Here is a 25,772-nt window from a genome sequence, read left to right on the forward strand (position 1 = left end):
CACCCAAATTAGAAAGTTTGTACAGGAGCTTTGTCGTCAATGAGAAACATTTAATTGGACAATGCCAGGACATCTTCATAGGCTGCAGAGAACAGTTCTGCATCTAATTAAAAGGTCAACCTCTAGATCTTTGGAAATATTTCATATATTTTAGTAAATGCATTTATTTGCAATTATGTGCATAAAAATACATATGCATTCTTGAACTTATAAAAATGGTTTCCTTATAAAAAAACATGCTCACCTAGTTAACCTTTACACGTCATTGAAAACTAGAAGAACAGTATAATTAACCCCCACCAGCAGAAGACGTTGTGAAGGCAAAAAGACATAATTTTCAACTGTAACTCTCTCATGCTCCACAATATGCATCAACAAATAACGTATTTATTGCTGTCAGAAAAAGAGTTACAGCTATATATTCCTTCTTTACACAATAATGAAATAAAACAAATCTTAAAATGATTATACTCGAATGATAAGGAGGTATGTAACGTTGATATCTTCCTGACTAAAAGGGGTCCACAAAGGTACACAATAACTCCCAAAATAATTTAGTGATAAGTCAATTTCAAAAACTAAAACATCAAATATTATTGATTAAAATAAACTCATCGATGTGATAACATAATTGCAATATTCCCATGAGAATCTTGTGTCAGATCTACTGCAAGTTCTTCAGAACACGAGGTAGATCAGTTATAGAATGTATAGTGTAATGTGGTACTGGGCAAGGCTTGCCACGGAATGCTGCATTCTCATTTAACCAGATAGTTGCCTTAACGCCTGCATTAAGTCCACCTCTGATATCAGTTTCCAAATTGTCTCCTACCATCACACAGTCCTCAGGCTTCACGGTCAAAAGGTCACAACAGTGGAGAAAGATAGAAGTTGCTGGCTTCTGCTCAACATGTTCGCCTCCTACTACAATGGCATCAAAAAACTCATGGACACCACAAGCCTCGATTTTCTCCCTCTGAACTTGCTTCTCGCCATTAGTTAGGAGAACCAAGCGTGTCAATTTTCTAAGATCATGGAGCATATTTTTGGTATTTTCGGATAGAGTCATGAGCTCTAAACGCTTTTTTTTCCATAATGTATAGCACTCTTTGGCCAAATCTTTGTGATCTACTGGTCTAATCATTTGCATTGCTTCCTTCCAATGCAGTATTCGGAGATCATCAATAGTCATTTCAGAGTCAATCAAATTTTCTTGCAGGAGCTTGGCTTGGAACATGTCACAGATCATATGAGCATCTGCCTCCGAATACTTGTTTTTGTCTACGAGTATCTGAATCACCTAGAAGAAAATACAACTGTATATTATCTGAACACCAAGTAGTTCAACTCTAGAGTAAAACATACAGATTATATTTATATGTGAGCTTAAAGATCTTGTTTTAACCTTTTTGTTTACTTTACAGATGAAGAACATTTTTAGAAATTGCAACATTGCCATACATTAAATATTGTCATGAGTTTTCTTTGTTTTATAAATATCAAAATGCACACAAACCATTTATTGGTTTAATTTGTATTTATTCAGCCTTCCAAACAATCTCTTAAAGGAACACTCCAAACAACACTACACCACAGTGGACCGTTTGGTGCCTGGAGTCTCCGGCCGCCATCCCACAGCGATCTACCAAATTGTTTCAGAATGTTTTAAGCTTACCTAGTTTTATCTAATCTTCTTTTGCAGGAGAACCCAGATGTCTTCAATTAGTTAAGCAAATTGAATACAGGACTGCACTCATTGACTGAGAGGGCTCAAATGATGTTCTCAGCCGATAAGTCCCATCCTGCATATACCTGCTTATCTCAGTCGAGGTGCATGCTGGCAGCTGGACTGGCCTAGGAATGCTGTCAAACCTTTCTTGTTTGTCAAATTCCCTGAAAGGGCCACAGGGCACTCACAGCATAGGGCACCATAACAGCAGGTGGAAGATGTTATGGGGCTTCCTTTAAAGGAACACTAAAGTGTTAGGAATGCAGAACTGTATTGAATACAAAGGTCTAAAAGTTCTTGTATTCACTTACCTGATTCGAGAACCGAAGACCTTTGGTGCTGGACTGGGCTCCTCCTCCTCCAATGCCAGTGTAACTCAGGAACTTAATGAACATGCGAGGTGAGTGCTGTGCGCGCATTAGGTCTTCCTCATAGGAAAGCATTGATACAATTCTTTCTTAAGGGGTTTTTTAAGATGCTGGACGTCCTCATGAAAAGTGCGAGGACGTCCAGCGTCGTTTCACAGAGTTTGTAAAACTGCAAAGTTTTATATTGCACAGTTAAGGGGACAGAGTTACTGCACCCAGACCACTTCAATGAGATGAAGTGGTCTGGGTGCCTGTAGTGCCCCTTTAAGCTGTGTGGTCCAGTGAATTATGGGAAGTAATGCCATCGCTGATTCAGGAGGGAGGGTGCCACGCCACTTCTTGAACCATAACCACTTTGAGTGTTCCTATAATACAGTATATAAGCTATATAAAATTCTTAAAACAAAGGGGAAATAAAAGTGAAAGCAGGGTACCTCCTTTATTGCTTGTTTGCTTGCTCCAGCTGTATCAATCAATGTGTTATCCAAATCGAAAAACACTGCTTTAATGCCATTCAGAACCATATTTGTAAGTCAAGACAAGTGCACGAGATCTGCTAGCGAATGTCGTAGATGCACACAGGTGCTCATGCAAGATCTGAATTTATATTCCTCTGGAAATAAATTTGCTCACCTGTAAACAAAAATCAACAGATTAACAATAATACTCATATCTAAAGACTGTACCAATAACGGCATGTTATATTAAGTTACTTAAATCTCTTATTACAAAGCAAGTGTTTTATTTTTTGCAACATTGTGCACTCTGGTTGACCAGAAACATGTGTTTGCTGTTGAAATACATTAAACATATGTAATTATGGATAAACTATTACAGTAATATATCCTAACTTGTTTTCTTCCAGCAGTAAATTGCTTGTTGGGTAAACTTGTATTCTAGCATTTCAATATTCAGACACATTTTTCTAAGAAATAAAACAATTACAATCCCTCCACCCATTGTAGCTCTGTCACTTTAATTTTGATAGTAGGTATGATATTTTTTACAGCAGCGCAACTTTATATCTAATTCCGAAGTGGTCATGATGCTTGGAGTAACCCTTTTTTTTTTTTTTTTTTTATAAAATTAGAATTATATTGTTTTCCAACAAATGAGTAAGTACGAGAAAGGGACATGCAGGTCCTCAGTTGTGACTATAAAAAATAAAGACGTTTTTTTCCTTATTGGTGTAACCTTTTAACCCCTTAAGGACACATGACATGTGTGACATGTCATGATTCCCTTTTATAACAGAAGCTTGGTCCTTAAGGGGTTAAGGGACACTGTCAGTTTATGTTTGTGAAAGACAATCATTGGTTCTCCAGCTATTATTGACTGTACTTCCCATAATGCAAAGCAAATGACAAAAACAGCACTCCTTGCAGATGATGATGGGGTGCTGGTCAATCAGATACATCAGCAACTATTTTAAAATATTGGCAAGGGGGGGGGGGGACAAAGTGTAAATGTTGTTTTATAGGACAGAAGTTTCACAAGCACAAAATAACATTAATTTGGTCTTTGAACTATTTTACACGTACTACCTTTGAATCAAGGCAATGAAGACTGACATTTGTCACCCTAGGTTTTATGGGCCAAGTTTCCCATCATTTCATGACCGGTACAGAAATAGAAGTAACTAATAGTCTAAGAATCTTGGGAAATGTAGTCCACATTATGTAACTAGGCATCAAAGGAGGGGAGCACCCAGTGTGCTGTTAGACATCTGGGTTATGTATGAAAGTGTTCGGTTCTGAAAAGTGGGCAGTCATCATGGAAACCTGGGGAACAGGCAGGCACATTGCACTGGTGATTGAGATTCTGCCCCTTTTAAACAGTTATGAATCCCCAGCATGTGAACATCTGCTAAAGTCACAGTGAAAAGGGTTAGCCATCATTGCCCCACACTGGATTCACAGACATAACAAATGCCTATCTAAAACTTGTATACAATCTTCTGTTGATAAAAAACAACGTACATAATTAAGAAAAAAAGTCAGCAATCCTGCATTCGTATATTACAAAGTATGTGTTGAACATTAATCCCCATGTCATGTAAAATTGTCAACATTTCAGATTGACAACTATGGGTTCTCCACTCGTAATTGGTTACACTTTACATCTTTATCATTCAATGATTATGCCATCTAAGCAAAATGAGGAATCTGGCGTACCAAAGCCTACACCGCAAGGAAACAATAAATATGAAAAAAAAAAAAGTTATTTCTACGCAGAAGATGCAAGCTATAGAGGTTCCAAAAATATCCTCCTAGCACTTCAAGGGTACAATCTAAATGTACGTTTCTTAACTCCTTGGCTGATACACAAAACAAAGTCCCCGTGCTTTTCTGGTGGGCCCCTACTGGCTGGAACAACATTCGATCAGCCTCCAGGCACCTGTCTACAATAACTTGCTTTGAGTAGCTGCACTACTTTCCAAAGTAAACATAGAGACCCCTCTCCCTCCACAAAGAGTCTAATGGAGGGGTTTTGTCACATTATTATGCTATACATATATCCTCCTAAAAACCAAGGAAAAAGTGTCTTCTAATTTTTGATGAATAAGAAGAAGTTCCCAACATCCCAGCCTATCATATGACATATCACTGGAAAGCACAGGATGTCCTCTTTACAATACAGTAAAGATTGATAGAGTAGCTCAAAAGAATAAAAGGAGATGCATGTGAACGAAATGTCCAGTACAGAGGACACAAGTAAATTGGCTGGGTCTCAAGAAGATGTGTATATATAGAGATATATATATATACGCGCGTATATAACAGTTAAAAATTGGTCACTGTGTAAATGCCATGTACACAATTTGGGTCCCTTTACAAGAAAAGTTAAGATTCACTAATCTAAATTCACATGGAAATTACACACTGCACTCTCCTGAGCCTGATCCATGCTGTGTCTGTGTGCAGTGCAGGGTCCCCGTACCCATCACACACGGCACTCTCCTAATGCCATGAGCCTGACCCATGCTGTGTCTGTGTGCAGTGCAGGGTCCCAGTACCCATCACACACGGCACTCTCCTAATGCCATGAGCCTGACCCATGCTGTGTCTGTGTGCAGTGCAGGGTCCCAGTACCCATCACACACTGCACTCTCCTAATGCTATGAGCCTGACCCATGCTGTGTCTGTACCAAGCACACACTGCACTCTCCTAATGCCATGAGCCTGACACATGCCGTGTCTGTCTGCAGGGTTCCAGTACCCACCACACACTGTAAGCCGACTGCACTCTCTACCCCGGAAGTACTGACACGACAACCGGAAGTGCATCATCTAGCCATGTGCGTGTGTCTTGCCTCTTCCTGGCTGCTGCCCATGTGAGTGCTCTGGCAGCGTGTACCCAGCTGTGTGCTCCACCGACAGGACCCAGCGCCATGGACAGTGCCAAGAAGTGGCTCAATCTGCCCAGGCAGCCGAGTCTGAAGAACCTGACGGAGCCTGGCTATGGGCTGCCCGCAGAGAAGCAGCACCCAGCGCTGCAGGAGCTCACCACGGCTCACATTGACTCCTTCAACCAAGCTATGACAGAGGGGCTGAGTCTGGCAGTACAGGTGGGGAGCACGGGGTTACATTAACTAAGACATGTCTTATTCCTGTGCCAACCCGCACAACATCTCCTACACCGAAGTCTAAAAATTATATATTAATTATAAACATAAATCAATAAAATGTGTAGTGTGGTGTGTTGGTTTTTATCTACTGACGTAATTGAAAGCTTTTTAGAAAGGGGAATAAAAAGACAACACATGGGGTAAGAATAGGGACCATAAAACATTAAATGGTTGTGTATAAAACATGGCACTTTTTTCCTCCCCTTAAGCTGATTTTCCTTTTTTTGCATTTGTTTTTCTTATTTGCCTATTTCCATCTTTTTTTTCTTCAAAAATCTGTTACTTTATTGTGTATAACTTCTTTGACATTTTCTGCCATTTTGTAACACATTCCTTCATAAGAAAAGTGCCAAATTGGCACAATCATAAAAATCTATGACAATTTTTACCCACAACCCCTCTTATTTCCAATTAATCAAATGTGGCCAAGTCTTTATTTTTGGTTTAGTGCTTAACCCCTTAAAGGACCACTATAGGCACCCAGACCACTTCAGCTTGATGAAGTGGTCTGGGTGCCAGGTCCACCTAGGATTAACCCTTTCTGCTGTAAACATAGCAGTTTCAGAGAAACTGCAATATTTACAAATGGGTTAATCCAGCCTCTGATGGCTGTCTCGTTGACAGCCGCTAGAGGCGCTTCCGCGCTTGTCACTGATTTACACAGTGAGAAGACGCCAGCGTCAATAGGGAAGCATTGAGAATGCTTTCCTATGAGACTGGCTGAATGCGTGCACGGCTCTTGCCGCGCATGCGCATTCAGCCGATGACGGGAAAGGAGGAGGAGAGTCCCCAGCGCCGAGGGAGCCCGGCGCTGGAAAAAAGGTAAGGGATTAACCCACTTCCCCCCCCTAGAACCCAGCGGAAGAGGGACCAAGAGGGTGAGGGAGACCCAAGGACCCTATAGAGCCAGGAAAACGAGTATGTTTTCCTGGCACTATAGTGGTCCTTTAAAACCAATGTAAACAAGTTTTAACTCTAAATAAGGAGGGGGAAGGGATCAAGTTACTATTGTCCATTAGGACATAATAAATTAGAGCAGATCTGTCACCGAACAGCAATGTCACCATCAGGGGTTTTGCGAAATATGCAAAGACCCAAGAAGGTGGAAAAGCTAATTCAAAGTTAATCTGTCACCCACCAATGGATGATTACATCCAAATTGTGTAGGTAATCATACTGAAAATGTGCTATGAAAAAGTTCACCAGGTGTATATGATATTCTGACTGGAGATTTGCTAAATTTCTTATACAACAGATTTGTGTTTCTGTTTTCTCAAAGTAAACTTACCCTCATTGTAACCCAACCACTCAGTACAGAGAAAAAGAGTATTCATTCTCCTCTGAATGGTTTGTCAGCTCGGCTAGTTCAGCTTGCATCAAGAGTGTAGACAGAGAGGGTTATGATGTGAAGTTCACTCCTCCTCTCATGGTGCAAGCTGAAGGTTCAGGGTTAAGAACATTTAGTTTATGGAGCCCTCAACTATTTTAATTTGCTTTTTCTTCTTAGGCTATGAAACCACTAGAGTTCGCTTTTAAAAATGATCAAGTCTCATTTTCCATTGTGGATGCGTCTATAACTCCTCCTATGGTTCCAAAAGGAAACATCTGTAAAGAACATAGGATTTACCCAGCAGAATGCAGAGGACGCAGAAGCACGTATCGAGGAAAGTTAACTGTAAGGCATTTATTTATATTGCTTATTAAATACATTTGTGCACTCCTGGGAGAAATAATGTATATTGTCTGACCGTTGCTTCTTCACTACCTAGGAATTGGCAGAAATGGGAAATCTGTTACAATTGTAATTGGCATTATTCATGGAAGTAAATAACCACATTTTATTTTTAGCTCAACTGTCACATGTCCAGTATCTAATCTCACACCTTTTTTGTTAATGCTGTACTCTTTTAGAATTGACTTTTTTTTTTTTAAATTCTTTATTTTCATTGTGCATGAAGTGACAATGGGCGTGCAGGGCCACAACAGCAGCTGCAGCTGCAGGCATTTTCATAACATATGAGCATTTTAAAGCGTGGCAGAGTAAACAGCACATTTTTTTTTTGTATATATAACACATAAAAACATTCTGATTTATAACATTGGTAAGTTAGTTTAAACATGTTAAGCTAGGCAATTTTAAAATGAGTTTGGTCTCGGTTAAGGTTAATAATACGTTTTTGGTTGTGTTGTAGATCTACCTGTCATTAAGACAGTGTGCTATGAGGTACCGAATGTCAACAAGCGTAAACAAGTTAGTGTGTATGGTAAAACTTTAAACATATAGGTGACAATGACAGGAATACTCCTGGATAACCTGTCTTATTTTTACGTGTGGTGAACATGCCAGTCAAACTAGCAACTACAGGCTAAACTGTAAAATAACGTAGAACGATTAAGAGGCAGTTCAGTGCAGATTATAATGTAAAATAGAACGTTTACACAGTACAGATTAAGTTGAGGGTTATGCCATGTGTGATGCCTTCTCTATGTACTGTGAGTGGTGTGTACCATGCATATAGTGGGTGGTTATGGGCCGATTTAACGTTGTGCATGGTATGTTGCCTAATGTAAGGATGAAAATGTCATGCGCCAATAATAAGGTACAATATACTGATTCCAAGCTGAGAGGTACGCCATGAATACCGCTGGAGGCTAAACTAAAAGAGCAAGAAAAAAAAAAAAAAAACAACAAAAAAAACCAAATACAATTCACAGAACATTCTGGGTCAAAGTACCCCCACAGTATTCTGTGAGACGAGAGCTGTGTAAGAAGTTACAAGTACATTTTTGTCCATTATGTTTAGAAACGGTACATTGAGCTGTTGGGTACATATAGGTACTAGTTGGTTCGGTAATTAACGCTCGGGGCTGTAGGTTGTAGCCAGCGGTAACAGTGTTCCGGCAGGTGTACAATGCAGGGGCTGGGGCCCTGCGCCGTGTGTTTGGCATGTCGGCTCGTGCCGCCTTTGCCCACCGGGTGGGAAGGCCCATCCAGCTTGGGGGCGACTTTTATAAATGTGGTAGGTGAAAGTCTCGGTCTAGAGAGTGGGAGGCCGAAGTGAGCTCCATAGGTGGAGGGCAATGTTCCAGTAGATGAGGTGAGAGAAACACCCCTGGCAGATCATTCAGGAGTCACCGGCTGCTCCGGTTAATCTTCTGGGGATAAATTCTGCTGCGCTGGCAGTGTCCCAGTTCGGTGGGTTTCCGGTACGTTCTGATGGTCTTTGCTGTGGTAACGAGTCCGTGGGGAGACCCAGCTGTCCTAGTATCGCCGTTGCCTCATGCATGTGTCGCGCTGTGATCGTGGTGCCGCCTTTAGTGATCAGCAAGGTATGGGCAGAGGCCCAGCGGTACTGAATATGGTGAGTCCGCAGGAGGGATGTTAATTGATGCAGGGATCGCCTCCATGCCAGCGTTGCCCCAGAGAGGTCTGCGTAGAAGGAGATAGTCATCTCCTCGAAAAGGTAATTCGGATGGTTTCTAGCAGCCGCTAGTACTGCAGATCTGTCTTTTAGGGTCTGGAATTGTATGATCACGTCCCTCGTGGCTGCGGTAGGGGCTTTAAGGGGCTTGGGTACACGGAAAATGCCGTCTAGTGTTATGGCTTTGGCTATCTTAGGAGTCAATAGGGCCGTGAGGAGCCGTCGTGTGACATGAGGGAGCTCAGTGTCAGGTAGGTTGTCGGCAATGCCTCTTACCTTGAGGTGTGTTAGGCGGTGTTTGTCTTCAAGCTCAGCCAATTTTAGGTCGTTTTGAACGAATCGCTGTTTTATCTCCTGCACCTCTTTTTGCAGCCTTTGGATTTGGCTGGTGTGTGTGCTGGAGGTGTTTTCCACTGCCCCTAGTCGCCCTGTTAGGCCTCACAGCGTGTCCTTAATTGAGGCAACCTCCGCCGAGATCTTATTGTGGTGTTCCGCCATGAGTTCCCTAATGGCCTCCATGCTCACCGGTGTGGGGGCCGCGGGTGATGGCGGCTGTTGTGGTTGAGCTGGCGGTGAGTTATGCCTTGCCGGGTAAAGGCTCTCTCCGTCTTCGTCCGACGTCTCGGCATAGAAGTCAGAGCAGCCGCCGTGTAAGGACGCCATATTGGCGCTCGAGGCTCCTCGGGCCTGCCGCCACATTTCATCGATGTTCATGCCCATCGTGGGCTTGTCGGGCCTGAGTTTTTTGCTTTTCCTCCCCATCGGGTTTATATCGCTGATATGATCCCCTACGGGTGGTTTCAACCCTTGAAGGGGGGTTATTTGTGGGATTTTCTCGTTTGTTTGCACGGAGCTCAGCCGGCATGCGACCGATCTCCTCCGTAGCTAAGCGCCGCCTCCCAGAATTGACTTTTAAAGAGAATATACAATTCCTGAGCAATGTAGTCCTCAACATTTTATTGGCAAGTCCGTCCATTAAGTTTATCGCTCTTCTTGATGCCTTTTGCAAACTGATTTTTAACGGAATGTTTGCAAGATCTACAGTTCATTGTGAATTTTATTTTTGGATCTTGAACACTGCATCACAATCCAGATGTTTTAAGCAAATGTAACTTATTTAGCTGTTCGAAAAAGGGAAATCTGCTTATTTCAACCAGATTTTCCTCCAGTCTAGTTGTCAATAGAAATCAGCTGATTCTCTCTATTAGTTGTCTAATGTCAGCTATTCAAAATCAAAAATCAAAGTGCAACGAAATTCCCTTTTTCTGGCTGATTTAATTTGCCTGATACAGACCAGAGAATTTGCATCTATACACGGTGCTCTCTCTCTAAGTTTTCAGAAAGCTGCCCCAATGCTGTTTGACTTGTGTCACTGAGCAATATAATGTGTGTGTTCTGCCATTTAACCTCATACAGCGGACACGACAGTGGCTTTTTTGCTGATTGTTTAATATAAACTGATCGCAACATAAAGAAAGATTATTAATCTATAATTTGGGGCGAGACCGTTTATTTGAAGAAATGTCTAAAATTAGCAGGAGTTTATATAAACTATGATTGCTAAATGCTCTGTGTTCATTTTGATGCACACTTCATATCAAATACATCATATTTTTACAGTGTGTTGTTCCACCAGAGTAGTACTAAAAAACTTGATCTAATATATACTTAAAGGGACACTATAGTCACCTGAACAACTACAGCTTAATGTAGTTGTTCAGGTATTATCTATAGCTCCCTGCAGGCAATCTAATGTAAACACTGTATTTTCAGAGAAAATACAGTGTTTACATTGATTGATAGGAATACCTCCAGTGGCCGTCACTCAGACGGCCACTAGAGGGACTTCCTATCACGCAGGGCCCTAAAAAGGCCCTGTACACGTCAGACGTATTAAAATACGTCTGACGTGTTCAGGAGAGAGAAGGCACTGTGTGCACGCCTTCTCTCTCCAGCCTGTCAGCGGAGGAGGGGGGCGGGCAAAGACCGCGAGCTGAGCTGTCACTCAGCTCGCGGCCGCGCGCATGCGTGGTAGTGCGCTCAGCACTTCAGAGGGCGGCATGAATGCCGCCCTCTGAAGTATGTGCGAATGTGCGGCAAAGCCGCGCATGCGCACAAGGGAGCAATGACGCTTCCAAATGGAAGCGTCTGATTGCTCTCTGATCGCGCCCGCCTATTTCGTCATTTTGACGAAATAGGGGGCGTGGCTTCACGAGGCTCCCGGCGCTGGAACAAGGTGAGTAAAATCTCCTCCCTGGAGAGTCCCTTTAATAATATTAAAAACAGACTGCTCGTAAAATGTGAATTTAATATACCCAATCATAATCCAACTGAAGTCAAGAGAAAAATAATAAATACAGCCACAGTATTCTTACCTATATCGATACAATTAGCAGCACACCGATACAATTACTCCCAATGTCCACAAAGAAACAATATTTTACTAATTCACAGTCTGCTGTAAAGTCTGATAGCAATTCCAGTAAATCTCAAGATTAATTATATATACAGCTAGATTTTCACTTTGATTCACAGCATGAATGCCTACAACACACCTTTTCAGAAGTGAAACTTTATTAAATCAAATCGGTACAGTTAAAATACTTACAGTGTTAGGGGGTGAGACTTCTTTCAAAGGCTCACTAGCTTTGGACAAAAGTCTGTTGCCTCTTTTCCCTGGTCCTTTTCCTTTTCCTAATCTCACTGTCCACCAGCGGGTATCCAAAGAGATTCTGTTTTAGCATCAATTTATTTGGGAAGTGCTTTTTTTCAGAGTTATTATCATATATTTTATAACTTGTCTATACTGTTATTTATTGCACTTTTTAATTTTAATATATAATACATATTTTTTTCCTGCTTTCTCTATCTTTTCATTACAGGCAGACATAAGCTGGTCTTTAAATGGAGTCCCGAAGGGTGTCATCAAACAGTCACTTGGTCATATTCCTATAATGGTGAAATCAAAGCTCTGCAATTTATATGGCTTATCACCAAAACAACTTATTGAACATCATGAGGAAGAGCAGGTAAAGAAAAAGATTACCTACATATAAACTATGCAAACATGGGAAGTTAAAAAAAAACAAACCTCTATGTACATATTCTACAATAAGAAAGGTTACCAATCAAGATGACTTTCAAAGTATAATGCAGTAAGTCAACACTTAAATCCCCACATTCACAAATAGGAACCGATCTCATAGTAAACAGGTGTGCAAACCTTATCTAAATCATTTAGATGAATGAGTCTTTATTATAATATAGAAAGTAGTCATTTGTAATGTCAAAATCACTCCATTTATGCATAAAAGGCCAGCATAGTGTTTGCGTGTATATCCCTTTCTGAAGGGAGTTAAAGTGAAACTATATAGGTGTAGAAATGCAAACATGTATTCCTAATGCTTTAGTGTTACCCTACCTATTTAGAGTTCCGCCCTCCGTGAGGGTAAAAGGTAAGTTTTACTTACCTTATATGGTAGCGAGCTGGTCTCTCCGTGGCCGTCTTGCCACTTCGTCTGAGATGCGTCCCATAGGGAATCATTGGAAGGCTAGTTTGCATGCTGTGCCAATCAAATGCTCTCTATGAGTAAAATTTGATTGAATAACAGTCTAACTTCGTTATTGCAACAGACACGCCTCTAGTGACTGTCAGGAAGACAGCCTCTGGAGTTGTGTTAACCCATTTCTGTGTTGGAATGGAAGCTTTTTTTTTTTTTCTTTCAAAAGCTTAGAAATGGTTTTGTATGCCGGTTATGTTTAACTTGACATTTAAACATATTCAAAACACTATTGTGACTAATTTGTTGTAAATTAGATGTGAGAATTATTTGTATATATAGTGGATATCCTTTAGCATGTTACTTTACTAACCTTTTTACCTGTGATCAGAGAATTACTTTTTTTGTTTGTTCACTAGGAAATGGGTGGTTATTTCATAATAAATGGGATAGAGAAAGTTATTCGAATGCTGATCATGCCTCGGAGGAATTTTCCCATTGCAATGAGTCGCCCTAAGTGGAAAAACAGAGGACCTGGTTACACGCAATATGGTAATTAATGTTACAATTTTTTTGTTCAGTTGCATTTTGTTTTCTCTACAAGTGTAATGTCATATTTAACTAAAATAGTAGTAACTGAAAGCACGTGTACTTTTCTCTGCTGTAAAATCTGTTGGTGAGAACTTTTTTGTAAATTATGATCTTTGAATTGTAATAATAAAAAAAAAGGATGCTTCTGAAATCTGTTGTAGGTGGCTAGCTTTCTTCTACCTCAAATGGAAAATATGATCTCTTTAACAATGAATTGTGATATGCAGGGGTATATTTACTATACTGAAATTTGGAGTAGTGACAAGGGAATTTTACATCTTAAATGTGTAACTCTTGTATGTAGTTTTTTTAGCATGAAGTTAATTCCATTTTGAATACCATTTCAAGGTATAACTGTACGTTGTGTGCAAGATGAACATACAGCTGTTAATATGAACCTTCACTATCTGGAAAATGGCTCAATCATGGTGAATTTCATCTATCAGAAAGAACTTTTCTTCATCCCACTCGGATTCGCATTAAAGGTTAGTCTTGCATTTAGAGAGCATTTAGGTGTTTTAATCCCTTAACCCCTTAAGGACCAAACTTCTGGAATAAAAGGGAATCATGACATGTCACACATGTCATGTGTCCTTAAGGGGGGTTAAACTAGGGGCAACTTGTCCCCTTTGCAAATTGAATGCGCTCAGATTTTCTCTGGCATTGGCAGTCCTAGCTTGAAGCTCAAAGAAAAAACATGAAACATATACAGAAACAGCAAGATCTAAAATACTGGTCTAAGCCTACAAATTATCCACATGATGGGTGTGTGTTTATATATTGGCTTGAGTGTATTTAATATGTATCCAAATAAAAAATGGGATGGACGGCAGCATTGCAACATAGCTGTGTGATACAAAAGTGAATCCAAATACAAAATAAAAAAAACAAAACAAGTCCTGAGCTTAAACTCTCACTACTCTTGGGCGGCAGCAACGACCATAGTACACATCAGCACCAATACATACAGTAAAAACCAAAGAAAAAAAAGTTATCAGCATTTGTTTAAATATACATAGGGATTTGGGAGAGAGCACATGTAACTTTTTTTTTCCCTTTGGTTTTTACTGTATTTATTGGGGCTGAGGTGTACTATGGTCATTGCTGCCGCCCTACAGTAGTGGGAGTTTGAGCTCAGGGCTTGTGTTGTTTTTTGGTTTTTTTTGGTTTGATTCACTTTTGTATCACACAGATATGTTGCAATGCTGCCTCCCATCCGATGTGTACCCTATTAAGGGTTAATAAGTATGTAAGGGCGGATATAAAAAAATACCCCTCTCTGTCTCATTAGAGATATCTTTGCCAGCTGCTCAAGGAGGCAAGGTGAATGGTTAGTGTAGGACCCACCTGAGAGGTTTGCCTTGACGTGGCAGGTGGGCATTCCCTCCAATGGCCATTGGAGTAACTAAATGACCTCCTTTTGTTTTAATATACATAGGGATTTGGGAGAGAGCGCAGGTAATTTTTTTTTTTTTTTCTCTTTGGTTTTTACTATTTAATATGTGTGCCTATCCTCAGTAACCTTTCTATAGGTTCCAGTTTCAGAACAGGGGCTGGCTGACATCTCTCTACCATTTTCTGGTTGTATAAGATGTCACAGAGGTACTATTTTTTGCAATGCATTTTCAGTATAATTATAAATATTGCTTTGCAGAATCTACCTTTTTAAAGTTCTATTTATTCATATAGGTTTTCGCTAAGCAGGCGTGTATATACCATGTTCATTGCGTCCTCACAGTTGAGATAATATGCTGTTCAGTAACTTCTCTGAATCCTTCATAATCAAAATATATTTATGATTTTATCCATACTCTCATTTTTAGGCATTGGTTGACTATACAGATTATCAGATTTTCTCTGAGTTGATTAAAGGCAAAGAAGACGATTCCTTCTACAGGGACTGTGTCACTCAGATGCTCAGAGTGGTAATGGTAGAAGGTTGCCATAGTCACAAAAAAGTTCTTCAATATCTAGGGGAACGTTTCCGGGTGAAATTTTACCTTCCCGAATGGTATACAGATGAACAGGCTGCTGAGTTCCTACTGAAGTAAGTTCTCTATTTACAGATACAGTAAGCGAGTGGATCTGGATTTCTATTTCAGAATATGTAGAGAGGCTTCAAATTCATTGCTGTTTTAAAGAAACCTCAACAGGTAGTTAACACGTCTATTTGTATTGTAAAAGCAAAAGTGTGTGTTTCTCTTACCTTGCTGATGCGGATAAGAATAAGGTTCTGTAGTTGACACACAACAGGAGAGCATGATGGTAACACCAGTTCTAACTGATATCTTTAATATTCTTACCATACATATTTATTTTTATTTTTCTTCTCCATTTGTGAGTTTATTGGTATTTTTCAATAACATTGGAATGGCGTACAGTGTACAAATATGAGCCTTAACATATCCATTTCCATGCAGTATCTTCTAGTAGTATATTTACATACCCTGTAATGGGTTCACAAAAGTTAACATTTCTTTTTCTGGTACAACCTGCAGTGGGTATTTACTAAAAGTACCAGTTGTTGCCTCTGAATTACAAAATGTTTTAATGTATTTTTCTAAGATCCCGGGTAATTCTACATGCCACTAATGGTTTTAAATACTCAGAAGTTTCCATGAAGTTTCAAGACGTTTCCACAGCTATGACGTGCTGTCTTTGATACTTATTTGGTTTTAAGTCCAAATTAAAGGGGCATGCATCAAGTGACAATTTTTTTTTAACCAGCAAGCAAACACTTTTGAACAAATATACAAACCAAAATAAAGCAAGAAAAATGTTGAAAAGCATGTAAACAACATTTATAAACTTGGTCAGATTGCCATGTTGGGCACGCCTCTTGGCTAAAGGAGTTTTGTCAACCTGTACCCCCATTACCATTCCATCTCAGGTTTAGACCATTCCACTAATAACAGAAACAGGGCATCATTGTGCAGCAACAGCAGGAAGAAACCTGACACCGTAGCCTGCCCTGCATGAATCACACTAATCAGATTCCTTCACTTCTCCCCTTATCAGTATGTTGCAGGGTGAAGAGATCTTCCACCTGCACATGTAAAGCATGCAAAATGCAATTTTCCTGCAATATCGGGGATAGGACACTGGTTAGGTCAGTGTCCCACTGGAGTGGCTGTAGAAAGCATAAATAAGAAGCTGATAAATATGAAAACACAATCATACTTTCTTGCTTTTTTTCCCAGATTGCTGAGTGAGGCAACCATCTCATGCATGTCCCTTTAACCCCTTAAGGACCAAACTTCTGGAATAAAAGGGAATCATGACATGTCACACATGTCATGTGTCCTTAAGGGGTTAAGGCTTACTTTTGACAGGAATGCTAGTGTGTATTGTTTCTGAAGATTCTAGTTTTATCACTTATGTGTCAAGCAGGGGATTATAAGATAAGTAGTTTAGCCCTAAAGAGCAGCTGAAATCACCACATAGGATGATATGAACTGCATTTTTAACTGACCGCAGCCAATCTGTGGTTGCTATCAGTTTATATACAGCCTGCTTTATTGTTCAATGAACTAGGTAGTGTTTAATCATCGGCTGAGCCGCAGACCATGCAGCTGCAGTCCATTACCTGACTCTCGCTCCCGGATGAGGAGAGCGAATGTTGCATATAGCACACGCCATATCTGGAAGCACAAATAGAGTACAGTACATGTAAGCAAACCAGAGATTTGTCAAAGTGATGCTGTGACTTTTTTGTCAATTATTTGGCACAATTTATGAAATCTGTCAGATTATTTCATTTGTTGCTTTTTCCTGCACTAACTGTAACTTTTGCATATGTGCCATTCTCTCCCTTCCCCCATGCAACGGATTCACAAACAGAAAAGTTGCAGAATTTTTCTACCACTATAAATTTGGCAGTCTCCTGAAATAGAAATGTAAAAACTGTCAGAATTTACTAAAAAAAGAAAACTGTTACTTTTTAGATCACTTTAATAAATATTATCAGCATTGACAGAATGACTTTTTAGAACACCCTGAAAAATATCCCCCAATGTGTTCCAAACTGCTCGACTGTCATCCCCGATGGGCTGTCTTCTGCACCAGATATTTTTAGTTTTGCTGTTTAGTGCTCTAAGCACTGATCTATAACGAAAAGCCATGTAGTAACCGTTGATTAAATGAAAGTTATTTTTTTCTTTTTAACATCCTATATTTATTTTCCTCCTTGACCCTTCTTTCAGGCAGTGCATTTGTATTCATCTTAATTCCAACATTGACAAGTTTTACATGCTTTGCCAAATGACAAGGAAACTATTCACTTTTGCCAAGGAAGGATGTACGGAGGAGAACCCAGACAGCCTCATGAATCAGGAAGTTTTAACACCTGGGCAACTTCTACTTATGTTTCTAAAGGTTAGTAACATTGACTTGTTGTTCATCATTTCTATTCTTGAAACAAATAGCAACAATACAAATAAGGCAATGGAATTTTGTAATTAAATTTAATTTAATTAAATTAAACAGGTAAAACAACCTTTTATTTTTTTATTTCATGTTTTTCTCTTCTAAAGGAAAAGATGGAGTCTTGGTTAGGTTCAGCAAAACTAAATCTTGACAAAAAATCCCAGAAGACAGCTGTTGTTCTTTCCTCTGAAGTCATTATGAAAATATTATCATCAACATCAGACCTCACAAAACCATGTGAATATTTGCTGGCCACAGGCAATCTGCGCTCTAAAACAGGTGAGTTCCACGTAAGAGAACATATTTCTACTAAAAAAGGTATTGTTCCATTACCAGGAATTAAAAATTTGTACTTTCGTTCCTAATCACTGTTCTAATTCAGACACATCAGTTAATCAAGCCATGCCACTGTAGCTTTTTCATCCTTTATATTTTTGGCTTAAAGATGAACTGTCACTTATCAGGATTTTAACATTTCTTGCTTTTTGCTTTATTTGACAAATATGTATTTGTAAGGTGTGAACAATTTAATGTAGACATCCACTACCATTTATTGTGCAACTGCGGTCCTCCATCTTGGCTTCCTATAAGTCATTGTTAAGATCTGTCTTTTTCACCTGGCTGTCTGCATAAAGAAGCAAATATCGAGATGTATTAAAACAGCATTTCTCCAACTCTGCATGCTGTGCTTTGACTGAACTAGATTGTTTTGTTGTTACCTTTAAATATAAATTGATAAAGCAGTTAACACAAGTTGTAGGTGTTACAGTAGTGCTATTTCCAGAGATGTAACAGTTCTAAATGTAGTGCTGTGGTTTATTACCCTGGGAGTTAAACTCTGTTCTTTTGGTTACATAGAGCAAATATAACATTCTACCTTCCAGCAGTATAAACAGTGAACCAGACTCCCACAAAAAATATGTTTAATGTTAAGTTTTTAATAGAAACAAAAAAAAATCTGTTCTGTTCCATCAGTACTATTTTTTGTAAAACATTTTTATTTGAATTAAAAGTATACATTTCAAGATTAATGTTGCATGTCCATTTAGCAACAGAATAGTATATCAGGGTGTTTTTAATTGTGAAGTTTTAGTGATATTTTTTCCCCTCTAATTATTATGCTTTCTGATAAGCCCGTAGGAATAGAATGTTATTGTATCAGTATTGAAAGGGATGTTTTTACTATAAAACCTTTGAAGGTCAGTGGGTTTCTGTTTTATTTTTTAGGTCTTGGTATGCTGCAGGCTTCTGGTCTAGCTGTTGTGGCTGACAAGTTAAACTTTATTCGGTATTTGTCCCACTTCCGCTGCGTACACAGAGGTGCCGCCTTTGCCAAAATGAGAACAACCAGCGTAAGACGCCTGCTACCTGAATCCTGGGGGTTCTTATGCCCTGTGCACACACCTGATGGCGAGCCTTGTGGATTGATGAATCACATGACAGCAGCTTGTGAGATTGTGACACAGACGTCATTCAGTACTTCCTTATTACCTCTTCTCTGCTCTCTAGGTACTTTTAATCTTTTAAAAGTTTGACCATTATATGTGAAACAGGGCTTAGAGTTTCCATTTCGCTTCTAGCAACTGGCTAGTAGAAATTCGCCCTATTTTCTCCTTCTGCTAGGAGGCAAGCCATACTATTGGCCCAAACTCTGAGGAGTGGGAGAAAAAGACAATGAGATGTCCATTACCCATATCATTACTACCTCCCACCTAAAAGCCATGGGGGGTGATGGAGTGAAGGGGGAGGTTGCATATCCTCCCACCAACCTGTTTGTTTTTAACACCCCCACACCCACCCCCCAAAAAATAAAATAAATAAAATTAATCTGAACTGAAATGCCACATAGATGAGAATTGGTTTGTCCAAACCAACATGTTTCATTGTTGTTGTTTTTTCCAATTTCTGTTATTCGGACTAAACTATTTAAAGAAAAAGAAAATTAATAATAATTGTTTTGGATGTGCACAAGTCTACTGTTCATTTTATTTGTTCTTACATGCATTTGTGAAGTGTTGCTAGCAACACCTCATTACAAGTTACTGAAATAAACACATATAAAAAGAGAAATATTGTAGTTTCTCTTTGCTATCAATTTGCTAAATAATCCAAAAGAACAGGATGTGTTTGCATATAATTGTCAGATTTGTTTTATTTTTACATAAGTAAAATTATGTATGTGTTGTGTTCTTTTAAACTCTCTTACAAACTAGAGTTAATTGCAAGATGATACCAGAATATATGTTCTACATATTTACACGCTGATTGCATGTCTTTGTGTTGCACCTTTGATCAGGTGTTACACCAGTGGATGGTATTCCGGGAAAGCCTTTTGTTGACTGCTACCAAGTAATGTTCGATGGCTCCATGGTCGGTTGGATAGAAAAAGACATGGCTCCTATCCTTGTCAGCACTCTACGACGTTTTAAGGTAATTTGTATTATATGACTTATTTACTCAGAATGGATGTGCAGATAAATGTACTCAAATAATTTGACAGATCAATGAAAAAAAATGCAGCTAGCTAGAGGGGGCTTTTCAGTTTTTATAAAGAAACAGAGCAAACAATACCATTACTACAGACATTTAAGCTGCGGCAACCAACTGTGCAGAAAAGCGAAAACTGTTGTTTTTCGTTATGATGCTGAATACCATGTTTATCTGTTACTCGAATTACCTATTATTGCTGTTACACTGTTTCCCTACAACAGTGCAGGCCTACTGCCAGATTTTCTTAGATTTAACTGGGGAAGGTGATAAATGTTAATATGCTCCCAAAGACATTTTACCCATAAACACTATAATGAACTGTAGTGATTATAGTGCTTAGAATGCAGCTTATAAATGTGTCTCAATGTATCTTTGGCTGGAGGTGGACAAAGTCATTTAGACATCCTTATCCTAACAAAGGACTTGTCATTCCTTCATCTTTTCCTAACAGTTGTATAGTAAATATTATTTGTCCTGTGTAGGTAACACAAGAACGTAAAATACCACCCTGGACTGAGATTGTGCTCATTCCAATGACTGGTAAAGCAAGCTTGTACCCAGGGCTCTATATTTTTACCTCTCCCTGCCGGATGGTGCGTCCAGTCAGAAACTTGGCACTGGGAAAAGAAGAGCTGATCGGTACTTTGGAACAGGTGTGTTATATGTGATTGTTTAAAATAAATAAGTAAACCATTCAAACATTTGGAACCCTATGTATTGGGACCGTTAGAATATTATAGTTAATGGGTAAATGATTTTATCTGGCTTGATATGTTATTTTTTTTTTTTGTCAAGGTGCTGCTTCAATGTGGCTCTCAAATCCTATTAACCCCTTAAGGACCAAACTTCTGGAATAAAAGGGAGTCATGACATGTCACACATGTCATGTTAAGCACTTTCCTTTTATAAACCCCCTTAATAAAACTTCCAGGCAACCTCACATGTGTCTTGTCCCAATGCACTGGAGCTGCAGCAAGAAGACTCTCCTGGATTAGAGATTAGTTAAATAGATTTTTATGCTAAATTGGGGATAAGTGACCTGGAAAGCTTAAAAGGAAACTGAAGGCACTATAACTACTTCATCTCATTGAATTGGTTATATGTATTGTCATTGAAACTTGAATTTTAGGCTATCTTCAATAAAATATATATCAGAGAAGTTATTTATTTAAATAAATATGTTCATATTCCAATCATCCTCCATAGTCATGCAGGATGAAAAAGTGTTTCCATTCACTATTACACAATAATAATTAAACCTATGTGTGTTACCATGTATGTATACAGTAAATCCCTTTATGTAGTACCCTCAAATAGTCTATAGGGGTCACTATATCCCTGGAGCTGCAATGATTCACTATTAATGTGTTACCATAAAATGGTTCCTAGGGATCTCGTTCGATAGGCATTCCTTTTAGTAAGCTAACATTTAAACTTCTAATGGAAATCTAAAAAGCAAGTTAAAAAAAACACAAAAAGGGGTAAAAAAAAACAAACCCTTCTAATATATACTCATGATGGTGGCAAAGTCTACATCACATAAATATAAATTAATCCAAACACTGTGTAAATCAAACACCCCCCCCCCCCCCTTTTTTTTGGGGGGGTTCAGTCCTAGTTAAGGTCATAAACCCTTAAGTTGAGTGGACAACTCTGTATAACTTTTAGGATTCTTTTGTTGTTTTTCTCTATAGCAACTTTGTTGTTTTATAATGATCTTTAAAAAAAAAAAAAAAATTCTCAAGAATTTTTGAATAAAGAGGAAAATGTTTTTAAGAATTAGCAGCAGTATTGCTTGGATTATGGGATGTCTGATTTTTTTTTTTTTTAGATTGAACAGTGCCTCATTTGGAGCCTGGCTCATTGACTTCACTGAAGTAAGCCCGTAACGTGCAGGGCTTGCTTAGAGGCTGGAACCGTCCACTGAGCACTCAGCACGTCAGTGGTCTGCTGGGCTAGCTTAGTGCAAAGAGTGTCCAGGCTGCAGAGGAGGCAACTTCAATACTTCCTTTGGGGTGTGTTAGGGCCCATCTAGCATCCTAGCTACTAGAGGAGGTTATAGGGGTCATGGTGTTTGAAGAGTTCCATTAATCTACTGCAATTTATGATCCTATTAAATTTCAAGGAGCAGTATTGTAGGTGAACATATTATGGGGGTTAAAGAGTCTGTCCTGTTTTGGTTTTAGTGCTGCCTGTTTCTCATATGTCAGATATATTGACCGCAACGGAGTTCACCGTTCTATCCAATTCAGGTTTTCATGAACGTGGCTATATATGAGGGAGAAATTGTGCCTGGAGTTACCACTCACCAGGAGCTCTTTCCACACAGTATGATGAGTGTGGTAGCAAACTTCATCCCTTATTCAGACCACAACCAGAGCCCCAGGAATATGTACCAGTGCCAGATGGGTAAGTTGGTCAGCTTTTCCTATGAACAGTATGATACAAAATAATCATAAGCATGTTTAAATAGAACACTTCACAATAAGAGCTATTTTAATTATTTGGGAGAGACATAAACATCATATCTTGTAACAATGCATTGGACAAACCTTTGACCTGCAAAAGGCTAATCTATTTACATTACCAGGAGTGAGATTTCTGCCCCCTGTGGAACCACAAGGAAAAACTGTATTAATATCTTGGTTTGAAGTGTCAAGTTTTTTTTTTTGTTTTTTTAGGACACGTTGAAAATAGTAACAATTTCGATGTACATTTTTACAAAAAATTAGCAAAGACCACCATCATAAACATAGGCGTTGTCTTAGCTTGCAATGCATTTTATTAGATGTTTAAAACAAACACTACTGGTAATACACTTTTCTTATTGGCAGGAAAACAAACAATGGGGTTTCCTCTTATGACTTTCCAGGACCGCTCTGATAATAAGCTGTATCGTCTTCAAACCCCTCAGAGCCCACTTGTACGACCATCAATGTACGATTACTATGAGATGGATAACTATCCCATTGGCACAAATGCTATTGTAGCAGTCATTTCCTATACAGGTTATGACATGGAGGATGCTATGGTAAGTTAGCTGACTTAGTTATGTTTCCTGGAAACAAGCATTAGCCTGGTAGAATATCTAGTTTAATTCTCTAATCAACAATTAAAGAAGAAATATGGGAACAAAGTTTATGATGAAGAGTTTCTCAGTCCTGCAGCCTCTACAAATCCACCCTCTAAGATAGTCTTGTGCACTAGTTAAAAGGCACTCAAAGCTATATGTGGGCCACATTGATACCGGGTTGGGGCCAGATAATGGCTACTCCATCTTTCACCACATTAGCAGCCAGTTGAAGATCAATCATAAAGCTCAGACGATGCCAAGTCTCCTATGCCCTTATGAGTTTTTCTTTAAAAGGTTGTAGAGATGCCCAGTCTCCTGTTGCTCTGTAAGAGGATCCAGGAAATGCCCGGTCTGGGCCCATATAACTAAATGGATATCTCTTTTCTGTGCTTTTTTCTCTCTCTCTATTTGTCTGATCACTGAATTTTGTTGACGATATGTGTTTTGTTTTACAGATATTAAACAAGTCTTCGTGGGAAAGAGGATTTGCCCATGGAAGTGTCTACAAGACAGATTTTATTGACCTCTCTAAAAAAATTAAAGATGGAGAAGACAGTTTAGTTTTTGGGACCAAAGCGGATGATGAAAGAGCGAAGGACAAACTAGACGAGGATGGCCTTCCCCCAGTAGGCTCTGTGCTGCAGTACGGAGATCCGTACTATGGATATCTCAACCTGAATACGGGGGAAAACTTTGTCATCTATTACAAGTAGGAATTTCATTGGATAGTTCACTTTATATCAGTAAAATGTACTGTTTTAGAATAATGGAGCTTATTTATTATGCAGATACATTTAAACTGAGGGAATTCCATTTATTTCCATTGCATCTATAAGAGATGTTGCTTTATTTTCATTACTCCACTTATCTTATGATTTGAATTAATGGTGCATGCTTCACACTCTTTTTAATAGCGAATGTCAGTACAGTGATAATAAATGTTTTTATAATTTCATGCATTGGATAGCGGTCTGTCATGTGTGTGAGCCAATGGCACTTAGTCAATTTTACCGTGAATTGTACATATTATACACTCAGTAGTTAATGCACTAAACATAGAATTGTAGCGAATTGAATTCCAAATTGTAAAATTAAGTTTACTATCTAAGCTGGCATTACAGAGAATGTTTCAAAATCTGCTATTTCTCTCTCTGTTGTGCAGTTTATAGTTCAATTCACTGTAGTAGGTAGTTTAATGACCAATATGTTCACTTGCAGGCGACTGCGTGACTTTAAATGTAGTTTTTGTTAAGTCGTTACGGAGAGGTAAAGAACTCTGGCTTTAACATATATTTAACAGATTTTTGCTGTACCCAATTATTGATATTCAGAGTATACCATCATTACAATTTTAAATTCACTAGAAATCTAGAATGTGTATTACTAGTTTGGTCACATGTATGCTATACATATTTATATTTGAATGTGTCATTCCCTCCCCCCGTCCCCATTCCCGTTAAATAAAGAATATTTCTCACTGTACAACTCAAAAATCTATCAGAGTGGTTTGTAACATTTAACCTCTGCTAAATAAAACTTGTTTATCTGCTTTGTTTTAGGAGCAAAGAGAACTGTATTGTTGATAACATCAAAGTGTGCAGCAATGACATTGGCCTTGGAAGATTTAAGTGTGTCTGCATCACCATGAGAGTTCCCCGCAATCCCACTATTGGAGATAAGTTTGCAAGCCGGCATGGCCAGAAGGGTATTCTTAGTAGGCTGTGGCCAGCTGAGGATATGCCATTTACGGAGAGTGGGATGGTTCCAGACATTTTGTTCAATCCACATGGTTTCCCATCCAGAATGACCATCGGGATGCTGATTGAGAGCATGGCGGGCAAGTCTGCGGCACTGCATGGGCTTTGCCATGATGCTACGCCTTTTACTTTCTCCGAAGAGAACTCTGCTCTAGAATATTTTGGTGAGATGCTGAAAGCTGGTGGTTACAATTTCTATGGCACGGAGAGACTCTACAGTGGCATTAGTGGCTTGGAGTTGGAGGCAGACATTTTCATTGGTGTTGTATATTACCAACGTCTGCGTCACATGGTTTCAGACAAATTCCAAGTCAGGACAACTGGGGCTAGGGACAAAGTGACGAATCAGCCTGTAGGTGGCAGGAATATCCAAGGAGGCATTCGTTTTGGAGAAATGGAACGGGATGCCCTACTGGCTCATGGAACTTCCTTCCTGCTTCATGACAGACTCTTCAATTGTTCTGATAGATCAGTGGCACATGTGTGTGTGGAATGTGGTAGCTTACTGTCTCCTTTCCTTGAAAAGCCCCCTCCGTCCTGGTCAGCAATGCGAAATAGGCAACATTACTGTGCATTCTGTAATCAAACAGATACAATTGACACTATATCTGTGCCTTATGTGTTCCGCTATTTTGTAGCAGAATTGGCTGCCATGAACATTAATGTGAAATTGAATGTGCACTAGTATGCTGGTGTTTTGTCTTCTAAATTAAGAGAGATATCAATGTGCCTTCTGGATTTGTGTCCCTGTGTATAAATATTGCGAATAACACCTTTTCACTTACTTGA

General features: G+C 39.2%; 2 protein-coding genes across 2 annotated transcripts; one reads left to right on the top strand and one right to left on the bottom strand.

Moving 5' to 3' along the window:
* Positions 1-505: 505 nt before the first annotated feature.
* On the bottom strand, positions 506-5,365 carry NANP (N-acetylneuraminic acid phosphatase). Its single transcript, XM_063443682.1, has 3 exons — positions 5,321-5,365; positions 2,532-2,730; positions 506-1,300 (listed from the first exon to the last, which is right to left on the bottom strand). Exons 2-3 carry the CDS (start codon positions 2,619-2,621, stop codon positions 665-667), a joined length of 726 nt encoding a protein of 241 aa, XP_063299752.1. The 5' UTR covers positions 2,622-2,730; positions 5,321-5,365; the 3' UTR covers positions 506-664.
* POLR1B (RNA polymerase I subunit B) lies at positions 5,259-25,772 on the top strand. The gene is made up of 15 exons (XM_063443680.1): positions 5,259-5,665; positions 7,233-7,400; positions 12,030-12,176; positions 13,067-13,199; positions 13,587-13,723; positions 15,062-15,285; positions 17,441-17,612; positions 17,771-17,942; positions 18,891-19,172; positions 19,960-20,093; positions 20,636-20,806; positions 22,406-22,562; positions 22,988-23,184; positions 23,682-23,935; positions 24,786-25,772. The coding sequence occupies exons 1-15, from the start codon at positions 5,489-5,491 to the stop codon at positions 25,666-25,668; spliced, it is 3,408 nt and encodes a 1,135-aa protein (XP_063299750.1). The 5' UTR covers positions 5,259-5,488; the 3' UTR covers positions 25,669-25,772.

The sequence above is a fragment of the Pelobates fuscus genome, chromosome 2 (assembly GCF_036172605.1).
Source record: "Pelobates fuscus isolate aPelFus1 chromosome 2, aPelFus1.pri, whole genome shotgun sequence".
Lineage (NCBI taxonomy): Eukaryota > Metazoa > Chordata > Amphibia > Anura > Pelobatidae > Pelobates > Pelobates fuscus.

Excerpts from the sequence above, each read along its gene's own strand:
- NANP (XM_063443682.1), bottom strand. The coding sequence starts at position 2,621 with ATGGTTCTGAATGGCATTAAAGCAGTGTTTTTCGATTTGGATAACACA. Across the intron at positions 1,301-2,531 it reads GCAAACAAGCAATAAAGGAG|GTGATTCAGATACTCGTAGA; the intron begins GTACCCTGCTTT and ends ATTTTCTTCTAG.
- POLR1B (XM_063443680.1), top strand. The coding sequence starts at position 5,489 with ATGGACAGTGCCAAGAAGTGGCTCAATCTGCCCAGGCAGCCGAGTCTG. Across the intron at positions 13,724-15,061 it reads CACTCGGATTCGCATTAAAG|GCATTGGTTGACTATACAGA; the intron begins GTTAGTCTTGCA and ends TCTCATTTTTAG. Across the intron at positions 20,094-20,635 it reads GCACTCTACGACGTTTTAAG|GTAACACAAGAACGTAAAAT; the intron begins GTAATTTGTATT and ends TGTCCTGTGTAG.